The following is a 13,006-nucleotide window of genomic DNA, read 5'->3' on the forward strand; positions in this document are numbered from 1 at the left end:
TATTATAGTAAAAGCTGCAAAATAAACATGCAGAAACAATCATAATTAAAGTGTCAGCATCTCTTGGTATTTTAAGGCATTAATAATGTTATCAGTTCTGGAGAAAATGAATTCTAAGTAAATAATATTCTGGTTTTCCTCCATTACTAATAGAAATATGTAAATTGGTGATTTTTCAGACAGAAGCTTTAGTATGCCATCTAATATGCACTTTTACGTTTTAAATAGTTTTATTGCAGAGTCTGAGGCATAGTAAAGAAAACCTTTGACTCTAATTCATATAACATTTTCTAACTTCTTATCTTTTTCTACAAATTCTGTGTTTTAGAAATTTCCAGGAACTCATTGCATACCTGGATAAAGTTTCTTGCTGACTATATTTTCTGAGGAGTGTAATTCTTTGAGGCTCTTACCTCAGTCCCTCAAGGAATAGCGGAGTGGGAAAAGGTACAAAAGTTAATGTTTTCATCCACCCGGACGAAGGAGAATGGGGACCCTACACCCAAAAGAATGAAGACTCGACAGAATAAAGATTCTGTAAGTAGGACGAAATAAAAATAAGAATATATAATAAGAATAAAAAGAGCTTAATTGTATTAAGAAAATAAAAGTCCCTGGTGTTAGTTAGACCAGGTGGCAGCTGCTGTTAACACTGAGGGAGAATACATTTTGAAAAAACACCCAGAAGCATTATACAGATAGTCCCCAACTTACAACAGTTCGCTTAGTGAACATTCAAAGTTACAACAGCACTAAAAAAGTGACTTCTGACCATTTTTCACACTTATAACCACTACAGCATCCCCATAATTACATGATTTACATTTGAATGCTAGACAACTGACTCACATTTATGATGGTTGCAGTGTCCCAGGGTCATGTGCAAACTTCTGATAAGTAAAATCAGTGGAGGAAACCGATTCACTTAAACAACCATGTTACTAATTTAATAACTGCAGCAATTTATTTAACAAATGTGGCAAGAAAAGTCCTAACGTTTTACTTAACAAATTTTTTACATAGCAACATACATTTTGGGCTAAATTGTAGTCGTAAGTTGAGGACTACCTGTATAGAAGTATTGGCAATATTTAGGAATGTCTTGGGATTCCTAAATTCAAATAATTGGGAGCTATGGAAGTGTGAACATCTCCTTCATGAGTACAGGTAGTCCTCGACTTAACGACCACAAAGGAGCTCACAATTTCTGTTGCTTAATGAGAAACTTGTTATGTGAATTTTGCCCCATATTATGTATGACCTTTCTCGCCACCATTAAGTAAATTACTGCAGTTGATATGTTAGTAACACAGTTGTTAAGTGAATCTGTCTTCCTCATTGACTTTGCTTATCGGAAGGTGGCAAAAAGGTGATCACATGACCCCAGAACACTGTAACTGTCATAAATATGAATCAGTTCCAAGCATTTGAATTTTGATCATGTGACTCACATGTGAGATGGTACAACGGTCATAAGTGTGAAATATGGTCACAAGTCACTTTTTTCAGTGCCGTTGTAACTTTGAGTGGTCATTAGATGAACTGTTGTAAGTCAAAGACTACCTGTAGGGCAGTGGTGGTTAACCTTTTTGGGCTCCTGTGCCAAAAATTGTGCACGTGCTTGCACACTCGTGCTCTCATGCCAGCACCCAGAAGGCAATGAGCATCCCCCCCACCCCACCCCTACATATGCGTGCGCAATCCCCCACAGCCCCCTTACCTGCACTTCACCTCACAGCCGATTTTTGGCCTGTCTGAGGCCTTCTTCAGCCTCCCAAGGGCTTGAGGAAGGCTTGTTCAGGCTTCTACAAGCTTTGAAGGCCAAAATCTAGCGCCGTTTCATCACTTCCTTTTTTTTTTTTTTTGGAAAAACCAGAAGTGACAAAACGGGGCTAGATTTTGGCTTACAAAGCTTGTAGAAGCCTGAACAAGCCTTCCTCAAGCCTTTGGGAGATTGAAAAAGGCCTCAAACAGACCGAAAATCAGCCGTGAGGCACGCACATGCGCAGTGAGGTAAGTTTGTCTGCAGCTCGTGTGCCAGCACAAATGGCTTTGCGTGCCACCTATGACCCGCGTGCCATAGGTTCGCCATCACGGCTGTAGGGTCTGGGGTGCAGATTGCTGTGATTCAATCATTAAAACATAGTGGAGGAGTTTTTCCAAGTGAAGAAAAGTTTCAAGGCTTTGTGGATTAATATGTTTATATTTGATTCTGAGTGATTTATGGGGTTCACATGGAAATAAGTATTAAAGTGTCCTGTCTCTGTCATCTTGAGAATAACAATAAAAAAGTAGTAAGAAAATAAAACTGCTGTTTTATTTATACTGTAGTTACAGAATTTAGATTAAGTAATAATTCATCTTTGAAGTTCTACGATAACTGCAAATTTAATATAACAAAAGACACGCTCCACAAAGTTCAGTATAAAGTAATGCTACTTAGCCATTCCATAAAAAATTATTAATCACTCCTAGAGGGAAAGATTTTTTAAAAAAATTCTTATTCCTTTCATTTTGTATTCGTAAACCTGAACCAAAATTACCTTCAAAATGAAAGTAATATGTCCTTAAATTTCTACCATGTCTATTTTGTTAACAAACGTTGGGTTCCACCAATTAATGAATGAATGCTTTAATCATCCTCAAATATTTTTGAAGATCTTGCCTTTTGGTCTCTTGACACTGGCAAAATTCAGGAATTCATGGATTGGCCAGGTTTGAGGACCCCCCCCTTATGGTACACCTAGAACTGGCAGCCCATGCGCCGGATGCGTCACGCGCAGGCCGTGCCCACCCCAGCTCCGCAAAGGGGAAAATATCGTGAAATGCCATGTAATGGCAACGTGACAAGGCAACCTGTGACCAAGAACATTCATAGACAGGAATTGTTAGATTCTGCAAGCTAGAAGAGCAGTAAGAGGAAAGTTTTTCTGCCGTGAGCAAGTTTCAAGATCCACACAGGATCAAAGCCAGACCGTTAATGATGATTAACAATTTAAATCTAATTAAAATTGACAGTTTAAGATAATTTGTCTTTTTCGTTACTTAGAGTTAACCTATACAACTTAAACTTCCAAGCCTATCAGTTGTGGTACTAAGTACCTAACATTATACTGGTTTTGCAGTTTTACAGAGACAGCTTTACCATAAAAATAACTGTACATGAATGGTAATCATGCATGCTTAATTTAGCAGATCACTTCTTATACAGTATTTCACTAGGGCAGGGGAAAAAAAATGTATGACACAAAATTGTTCTCCTACACTAAATCAGTGGAAAGAATGTAAAGAGAAGTGTTTGTAAGACAGTTTGCACTTTTTTGTACACCCCAGAGCTACAAAACTCCATTCAGATATTTTTATTTTAAATCTATACTACAAAATACTGCACAGTATTTTGCTATTAAAAATGCTTAATCTAAAGTCTTTCACTTGCCTCATATGGCAAGCAATACTTTAGACAAATACCTGTAAAAACAAAATCATTATAGACAATGAGTTGTTCTACCTAGAGATTGTGAATCTACATACTGAGATATTTTTGATAGCTCTACACATAATGAAAATCCAAACTGAGAAGAGACAGAAAAGTTCAGACCAGTAGATAGGAAAGAATTGGAAGGAGATGTAAAAAACTGAAATAAATAATTGTCTGTTTTCTGAAAAGATGTCAATGCGGAGTGGTCGAAAGAAGGAGACTCCGGGACCCCGAGAGGAGCTCAGAACACGGGGTCGAGCGTCTCCTGGTGGTGTCAGTACTTCCAGCAGTGATGGCAAAGCTGAGAAATCAAGACAAACTATCAAGGTAGAATTTTCAGCTGTTTGCAAGGACATTTATTAAAGGTCCTTCCTCTTTAAGGCAATTATTATTTATTTGTTAATCTACAAAACCTCCACCATCAGTTGCCCTCATCTGCCCTAAATCTGCCTTAAATTGGGTGCTTAGCAGTCTGATACTTTCTCGGCAGCAACATTATTTGTGTGATAATGGAATCACCTATGTGACCAATACAGGAAATAGTTTCAATTAACCTTACTTGCATGTGAACTATGTTACATTTTCTGTAGCTAAACAGAAATTTTAACAAGTATACTTTGAATAAATTATATTTACTCTTTTTTTTTTGCTCTGCAATATGTCCCTTCCCATGTCTTGCAGAAAGGTCGTGTGGAAGAATCAATGGCACCTAAAGGAAGCAAGCAAAGTCGATCTGAGGAGATTTCGGAGAGTGAAGGAGAGGATACCAATGCTGCAAAGAAAACTAAAACAGAAGTAGGTTTTTCCTGTAATTCTTCTTCCTCAGGATGGCTCAGCTCCAAACATCCCCAGAATTATTGTTTTCCTAAGCTCATCTAGCCAAGTACCAACCTAGAACAAAGGAGAAATTTCCCGAGAGTTAGAACAATTAATCAGTGGAACTTGCCTCCAGAAGTTGTGGATGCTCCAACACTGGAAGATTTAAAGAAGAAATTGGACGAGCAATTTCTCTGAAATGGTATAGGGTTTCCTGTTTGAACTGCAAGGGACTAGAAGGTCTCTTCCAACTCTATTAAGTATTCACCTCTTGCTCTATCATGATATCTGATACTTGTGGTTGTATTTTCCATTGCTTGTCAAGATAGCTGATTATTCACACACAATTGAGGCTGCATTTCTTATACCTAATTGCAATTCTTCTTTTAACATGGCTCTATAGCTTACCTAGCAAGGTCGGTTTTAATATCCCTGAAAGAGTATCTGCTGAGTATTCATTGCTTTTCTTAAATCCTAGGAGCTGCCAAGACCACAGTCTCCTTCAGATGTGGACAGCCTAGATGGCCATAGCTTCAACGATGAGACGAGCAGTGACCCACGAGACATTGACCAAGATAATCGAAGCACCTCTCCCAGTGTCTACAGCCCTGGCAGTGTGGAGAATGATTCTGATTCCTCCTCTGTGCTTTCACAAGGACCCTCCCGCTCTTATCACCACCCCCCACTCTTTCCCCAGAGCCCCTCACCAGCTCCCCTGCCAGAGAGCCTTCCACGCCCCCCAGAATCCAACTTCAGCTTGCCAGGGGAGGTTCATCCTCAGGGCCCCCCGAGTGGCTACCAATCTCAAATTGAAGCCCAGGCTTCCAGGATTTTCCAGGCGCAGGGCCAAGCCCCCCCAGTTCCCACTCCTTCCACCAACTCATCCTCCTCCCCCTCTTCCTCCTCCTCTTCCTCCTGCACAATGCATGCTTCTCTGTACCCCAATGCTAATGTGGTCCAACTGGGACCCAAAGTTGTGAGTGCAGGAGTGGGGATTCCAACACCAAGCGTGCGTGAGCAGGGCCTGGGTACTAAGCACAACCCACCCCCAACTACTCCCATTTCATTAGCCTCCGTGGCAGGTGGCCTGCCTCCTCAGAAGACACCTCCAAACAATTCCCCGTCAATAATTCCTTCTGCTGCTGCGACTTTCCCGCATGTGCTAGCCAATCTGCCTCCGCCTCCAGCTCTGCGCCCTCTAAATAACATGACTGTGACCTCCAGCTCACCAGGGGGGGTGGGGCAAACCTTAAGTGGACATCTTTCATCGCCCCATGCAATAGGTCAGGATAAGTCGCCTGTCCCTTCTCGTTATCCCTACGCCCCGCCTCCTCCTCCACCCCCCAGCTCTTCTGCTCAGTATCCCCTTCCTCCCCCTTCCCAGGCATTACCCAGTTACAGTTCATCATACGGCCACTCCTTCCCACCACCCAGCAGCCTCTCTGTATCAAGCCAACCACCCAAGTACACTCAGCCCTCCATGCCCTCCCAGCCTGTATGGAGTCAAGGCCCACCACCATACGGCCGCCCACTAGGGAACACGAACTCTCACCCTCCTGCCACCTTTCCTGGTCAGTCCACTCATCACCAGCAGCAGCAGCAGCAGCAGCAGCACCATCACAACCACAGCAATGGTGCTGGTCTCTCTCCAGCAGCAGTTGCCACACCCCAGACATGTAGTAGTTATTCCCACCCATTAGAGCCAGGTCCACATCACCCTCCTCATGCTGCCTATGGGCTACGCCTCTACCCACCCCATAGCCATGCTACATACAGTCAAGCTCCTTCTGCATCTTCCTCCTCCTCCTCCTCTTCTTCTTCCTCCTCCTCCTCTTCCTCATCCCAGGGGACCTACTCCGGACTCTGTGGCCACCCTCAAGGGCAGAGCACGGCCACCTATGCCTTTCCTCCTCCCCCTCCTCCTTCACCTGCCCATGGGGCTGGACCCCCAGTCACTTCTGCCTCAGTTACCCTCTCCACTGTCATAACCACCATGGCCTCCTCTTCTACAGCTCCCTATAAGACAGCATCGCCTCCCGTTGGAGCCCCAACGACAGCCCCTTATGGGAAGCGCACAGCTTCTCCATCTCCTACTTTCCAGCCACCAGCCCCATACAAGCCAGGCTCTCCTCCTGCATCCTCGGCATCCTCCTTCCGGGTAGCCACACCCCCAGGATACCGATTAAGCTCTTCTCCGGCAGCGGGCGGTTACAAGGCCTCCTCACCAGCCCCCATGGTCCCTCCTGCCTCTGGAAGTATGGCTGCCCCTGCCCCGCCCTTGCCTCCCCTGCCACTCAGTGCTGCACAAATCAAGCAGGAGCCTTCAGAGGAATATGAGCCCCCTGATAGCCCAATGCCTCCAATACGGAGTCCTTCCCCAGCTCCCAAAGTGGTGGATGTCCCAAGTCATGCCAGCCAATCAGCCAGGTAGGGAACCCAAGGAAACGGAGAGGGTGGGAAAGGGAGATCAAGGGGTTGGAGGCAAGGAATTCCTCCTTTGACCCATGGAATTTGCAGAATTCAGCCGAAGAGAATGACGATGTAGCAGGTTTATTTCATGAAAGCTGAAAAATCAGCAAGTGGGCTTGGAATATCCCTATAGGGACAGAGGTTCCCCATTGCCCCATGGCCATGCTTATTTAATTGATTTAAATTCATACGTTACCCATTTTTAAAAACTCTGCATATGACAGGGCTTGTTAAAATCTCAAAAGTCAGAATCACTGTTGAAAAGGAATTTCTGGTGGACTTTATACGTCTGTATGGCTTCTGCATTTTGCCTTCCTTATTCAAGAAATAGAAGCAGAATTTTTCCTTTTAAGACCCTTTAAACCCTTTTATGGGGGTGGAGTTGGGGTGACTGAATGAAGCTGAGTGTTTATGGAGCCTTCCCGATGCCTATGTAGAATTTGCAGCAGATATTTTCTCTTTGCGTCCTGATAGAGAAACATCTGCTGGTGCTTAGGATTGAACTCTCAACCTTCTGAGTGAGAGGCGAGTGTTTTCACCTCTAGGCCACTGTGCCACCCACAAGGAATAGAAGCAGAATAAAAATGCAAAATTAAAATTGTTGCATCATTTGGTCTAATGTTTGTAATTCTTGCAGGTCAAATAATCTTGTACTATTTTTCCTGAAGAATGTGGGTTTACCCAGGGTGAGTTCATGTGGAGGCTGAGATATTAAAGTTTCTCTTTCACCCAGGTTCAACAAACATCTGGATCGTGGCTTTAATTCGTGTTCACGGACTGATCTCTACTTTGTGCCTCTGGATGGCTCCAAACTGGCCAAGAAACGAGCTGATCTTGTTGAGAAAGTACGCAGAGAGGCTGAACAGAAGGCCAGGGAAGAGAAAGAGCGAGAAAGAGAGCGGGAACGGGAGAAAGAAAGGGAAAGGGAGAAAGAAAGGGAACTGGAACGAAGTGTGGTAAGTAAATGCCAACCCCTCCTCTGATTTTTGGCTTCCCCTCTGAAAAATAATAGAATTGCAGAATCAGATATATCCCTGCCAGAGGTTTTCAAAGAGTTGCTGCCAGTTAGAGTTGACTATGCAACCTATGTTTATTAGCTGCCCAAGTTTGTCAGAAGACAGACAGGTGCGCTGACACACATCACACAATATCCTTGGCAAGCAAATCACAAATTGCTAAACGAGCTCCTCTCTCTTCTCTTGCAGAAAGTTGCCCAAGAGGGCCGCCCAGTGGATTGCCCATCTCTTGGCCCTGTTCCTCATCGCGCATCTTTTGAGCAAGGCAGTGCTGTGGCGACGGTCCCACCATATCTGGGTCCTGACACGCCAGCCCTTCGCACCCTCAGCGAGTATGCCCGGCCTCATGTCATGTCTCCCAGCAACCGGAATCACCCCTTCTATGTCCCGTTGGGTGCAGTTGATCCAGGATTGCTTGGTTACAATGTGCCAGCAATCTACAGCAGCGACCCAGCCACCCGGGAGAGAGAGTTGCGCGAAAGGGAAGCCCGCGAACGAGATCTCAGGGATCGCGACCTGCGTGAGCGTCTTAAGCCTGGCTTTGAAGTTAAACCAGCTGAGTTGGAGCAGCTCCATGCCGTGCCCAGTGCTGCAATGGATCCTTTCCCACGGCATGGGGGGCTGGCTCTCCAGGCAGGTCCAGGCCTCCACCCTGCTTTTCCCTTCCACCCAGGGCTGGGACACCTGGAGCGAGAACGGCTAGCCCTGGCGGCTGGCCCGGCTTTGCGCCCTGACATGTCTTATGCTGAGCGACTAGCAGCTGAACGACAGCATGCCGAGAGAGTGGCCGCTCTGAGCAACGACCCCTTGGCTCGGCTGCAGATGCTCAACGTCACCCCCCATCACCACCAGCACTCCCACATCCATTCCCACCTCCATCTGCACCAGCAGGACGCTATCCATGCAGGTGAGGAGATTCCTTGGCCTCCACCACAGCCTGGAAATGAGACTTCAGATGTCTCTTTGGAACTGTTGAACGCTCACTAGAATGTCTTTGGAATCTCTCCTGATGGGGCCCTTTCAGTAGAAACACAGGATTCCTGTGCAAGGGAATACTAGTAAGGCAGGGAGAACTCTGGGATTGAGCCATTCCCCTTGATGTGCTCATTTTCAGCTTACATGAAAAGTTGGTGGGTAGGTAGAGGGTCTTTTAGTCACGTAACATTTTAAATCTAGAGCTGAGCTGCAAGTTTGCTTAGGTCAGTAAGAATTAAGCCTTAGCCATTGTGTTAGACCTATCACTCAGAAATGTCAGTGAATTAATTATAATCTCTGTGTTTTTAACGTATGATTGATAGATAACTAAAATTGAATTCTTGAGTACCTCAAGAAAGCTAAGGTCTCTATCCTTCCTTCCCTCCGTCCCTCCCTCCTTCCTTCTTTCTTTCCCACTTCCTCTTTGCTTTACCCTTCCATCCTTTTCTACTTTTGCTGAAATCAGGATTAGGACTGTAGGCTACATCTAAATCAGGGATGTCAAACTTGCAGCATCACATTGTCATCACGTGACGTATCACAGCTTTTTTTCCCCTTCACTAACCCAGGGGTGGCCAATGCGTGACGCATCTGACCTGGGGGCTGTGAGTTAGACACCCCTGATCTAAATCAATAAGCAAATGAGCTAAGAGGTTGAATGTTTACATATAAGTATCACCAGTAATATGAGTATTTGCAAAAACAAAAGGCTGGCCTTACTTCAGGCATGAATTGTCTGACTGCGAGGTAAGCCACTGTTCTTTCAGAATTGGCCTTTTATATAGAAAATAGTATTTTCATACCATAGTGTAAAATTACAGAAAGGATGTTATATAACACTATATTATTAATTAATTAGTGAATTAATCTGAATACAAGGAACTAGGCTAAAGTGCATTCAAATTCCTTACACATTCAGTATAGTATTGTTCCCCTCATTCTTCCTCGTGTACCTAAAAACTAATCTCTCCTCTGCAGCTTCTGCCTCTGTTCACCCTCTTATCGATCCATTGGCTTCTGGGTCACATCTCACCAGAATACCCTACCCAGCGGGCACTATACCTAATCCACTCCTGCCTCACCCACTCCATGAAAACGAAGTGCTACGCCACCAGCTTTTTGGTAAGAACTTTAAGGAGTGGGAAAAATATGACGTCAACCAGGACAGAGAAGTATCTCGAAACTTTGGAGGGGGACGGGGAACAGAATAGCAGTAGAGAAAATGGGTGGAGAAAATGGGTGGGTTCCCAAGTCTGGAACAGAAGGAATGATAAAGACCTTAGGGACTGGTTTTCTCAGATACATTCTTCATTAATTATCTGACTTTTAAAATAAGTCTGTCACCTGTTTATATTCAAACAGACTGTACAGATTATAGAGCTATCCACCTCAATCTTAAAATAGGCAGCTCAGTACACGAAACAGAAGAAATAAACAACCAAGTAGAGTCTCCCCAAAATGATAATCAGTCCTACTATAAATGTTGAGCTCTTCTCTTAAGGTCTCAGGTCTTCGTGCATTAGAAAAATCCAGATCATTAAGGATTTCCAGAAAGGAGGCAGGGAGAGTCAGAGTGTCTGCATTTCAGGGGTAGTCTGATCCATAAGGCAGATGCCACAACAGAGAAGGGAGGTTTCCTTGTGCTCAGTAAATAATATTTTTTTTTAACTGAAGGGATAGACTGTGCCTGCCCTGTCAGATCTAGTGGGGCAGACAGAAATAATCAGAGGCAGGTAATTTCCCAGAAATAGATTAGATTGAGCTGATGTCTGGGAATACAAGGGACAAGTAGGTAATATTTTCCCCAAAATTACTTTCTAAGAATTAAGCTGTTGTACGCTTTTGCTGATCCACAAATGAAAAGCTAACTGACAGCAGAACTGATTTTCACCCAGTTTCACCCAGTTTCATATAATAATGAAATAAATGCATTTAAAATTGTGAACCTATGGTGTAGGACTGGTGAGCAATATTCAAGAAAGACATTTCCCAGGTCTGGACTGGAATTTAGATGTAGTCTTGAGGAAAGATCAAAAATAGGCTCAACTGCAAAGAGAACAGCAGAGCATCTTTCGCCTTGGAGTGATACCCGAAAGGAAACTTCTGCACTTCTGTCTTTTCTTTGTGAAAATTAGCCAGTGCTGACATTTACTCTTCTTTGTCCTGTGAAAGGTAAAAAAACAACAACCTGCAATTCCTCTTTATATTATGTTTTCCTAAGCAATTATCCCATAATCCCTGAATTGGGTCCATGCTGGAGCCAGTTGCAATGTATTGTTGCCTTTCTGTTTTTGTCTGCAGCTGCACCCTACAGAGACCTGCCTGGCTCTCTGTCTGCCCCAATGTCTGCAGCACACCAGCTCCAAGCCATGCATGCACAGTCAGCAGAGCTGCAGCGCTTGGCCCTGGAGCAGCAGCAGTGGTTGCATGCCCATCACCCTCTGCACGGGGTGCCGCTTCCCACACAAGAGGATTACTACAGGTCAGTAGCATTTTAAGACGTGCCCACGTTACGTCGCTTTTCACAGGGGGAAAAGAGTCAGTTCAGTCAGGGAATTGGTGCTTCAAAGAAAGTGCTTTTAAACGCAGCTCCTATCTTCGCCTTAATTTGGCAGAGGTTGGAGAGAAAGATGATTTTGAATGTAAAAGATTCCTGGAAACTTATTTGATTCTCCTTGATCAGACCGGTAATAGTAAACAAGCTTCTCTGAAAGAGAGCTAGAATATTATCCACTACCCAAAGTTTCCATATCTTATTATTGCATGAAAAATGATCTTTATGACACGAGTAACCTAGAACACTCTCTATGATTATCTGTAATGTGCTGTTATTTCTTGGCAGATGAATTCATGTGAATTTGCTGCAAGAGAACTTTTGAAAAATAGAAATCTGGAATATTGTTGCATTATATTTCTTTCTCAGTAGATACTTTCATTGGTTGATTGGTTGGTGGTTATTATTCAGAATTGGATTGTAAAGTTCTGCTTTTCTTCTTCTCAAAAAGAAGGCAATCGATTGCACAATATGAGAAGTAAATAGTAACTTCATTGAATGTGGACTGTAATCATAGGATTGAAAACCAATTCTGGTTATTGAAGCTAGTGTTAACAGAGCTGCAGTGGCTTTTAGATTGTTTCCTAGCACCATTCAGGAAGCTGATCTGACTTTCAAAGCTTTAACTCGTGCCCACCAGTTACATTGGACACAATTCCTAGGCAGTCTTTGATCATATAGTTCAATGTTTCTGGAAAGCACCAGAAGGGAGAAGACAGATATAGAGGAGTGCATTTCTCTTATACTCACCTAACGTTTGGTGAATATCATCTTTTGAACTCTTGCAGAGGTTAGATGACTGCCAGATGTTCCAGTTATGTTGGAACGTCATTTTTGGCAGATGTAGAGATGGGGAACTTTGCTGCTGAACTACAGTTTCCAGCATACCTGCCATCACAGTTAATGAAGAATGCTGGTTTCTGTAGTTCAGAATATCTGGGGAGCCACTGGCTCTTCACCCCTATTCTGATATCTTATTGCTGCCTTTTATGCAACAAAGAAAGTCTACTGTGTTCTCAGAAGTATTTAAGTTTCCTTTAAAAAAAACTTTGTAGCTATTTTACTTTGTTTTCTTTTATTACTTTATTATTGTTATATGCTATTTAAGTCTTTATTTGGATTTTTTTTGTAAGCTAACTTTAGGGTTTTATCAGGGCGTAAATTCCTCAATTAAATATTGTAGTATTTGAATAATTTTGCACTATTGTAATTGTAGTTTGTAAGCTACTCTGAGAATCTTTTTGGGGTAAAGAAAACCAACCAACCAGAAATTAAATTGACAAGGACTGACTCCAAATGACTATCAGTCTTTCCCTTTCCTTTAACGGCCCTCCCAATACTTGTGAGGCCAAGACTGTTTTATTTTCTATGGCAGTTGCTGCTGCAGGAAGAAGAAAGAACTAAAAGTTGCAGGTTTGGGGCACAACTAAAGCTGGTAGAATGGATGGCAACTAACTCTCCCCCAATAGGTATTGGACTGATTTTTACACTATCTTATTTCAGGCCACAGTTGAAGATATGCCTGTTCATCCAGGTATTTATGGGAATACTATCTTAGGATCTGAATAGTTTATGTTATTTAATTTGCTTTGCAAACCTTTTTTTTTCTTTTTGTGGGTTTGTCATTTATTGTTTTCTCAACACCATTATTACATAGTCCATTATATTACATAGAGATATTTTTAACTATACAACTTA

At 43.2% G+C, this 13,006-nt stretch overlaps 1 protein-coding gene across 9 annotated transcripts in view; it reads left to right on the forward strand.

Annotated features, from left to right (window-relative positions):
• Window positions 1–13,006, forward strand: part of ATN1 (atrophin 1) — a 55,644-nt gene that overhangs the window by 39,923 nt on the left and 2,715 nt on the right. For 5 of the 9 annotated variants that reach the window (XM_087954035.1, XM_087954036.1, XM_087954037.1 and 2 more), the window contains 9 exons: window positions 329–537; window positions 3,668–3,805; window positions 4,160–4,273; window positions 4,773–6,721; window positions 7,497–7,719; window positions 7,969–8,686; window positions 9,733–9,876; window positions 11,056–11,236; window positions 12,684–12,777. In XM_087954035.1, the coding sequence (XP_087810161.1) occupies window positions 460–537; window positions 3,668–3,805; window positions 4,160–4,273; window positions 4,773–6,721; window positions 7,497–7,719; window positions 7,969–8,686; window positions 9,733–9,876; window positions 11,056–11,236; window positions 12,684–12,738 (3,600 nt within the window). In that variant the 5' untranslated portion in view covers window positions 329–459 and the 3' untranslated portion in view covers window positions 12,739–12,777. Of the gene's footprint in view, window positions 1–328; window positions 538–3,667; window positions 3,806–4,159; window positions 4,274–4,772; window positions 6,722–7,496; window positions 7,720–7,968; window positions 8,687–9,732; window positions 9,877–11,055; window positions 11,237–12,683; window positions 12,843–13,006 lie in introns of all 9 variants that reach the window. The other 4 variants (XM_087954039.1, XM_087954038.1, XM_026686270.2 and 1 more) reach the window with 2 other exon arrangements.

Source organism: Notechis scutatus, chromosome 2 (assembly GCF_049901735.1).
Source record: "Notechis scutatus isolate UNSWTSFEM ecotype Mainland chromosome 2, rNotScu1.2, whole genome shotgun sequence".
Taxonomy (NCBI): Eukaryota; Metazoa; Chordata; class Lepidosauria; order Squamata; family Elapidae; genus Notechis; species Notechis scutatus.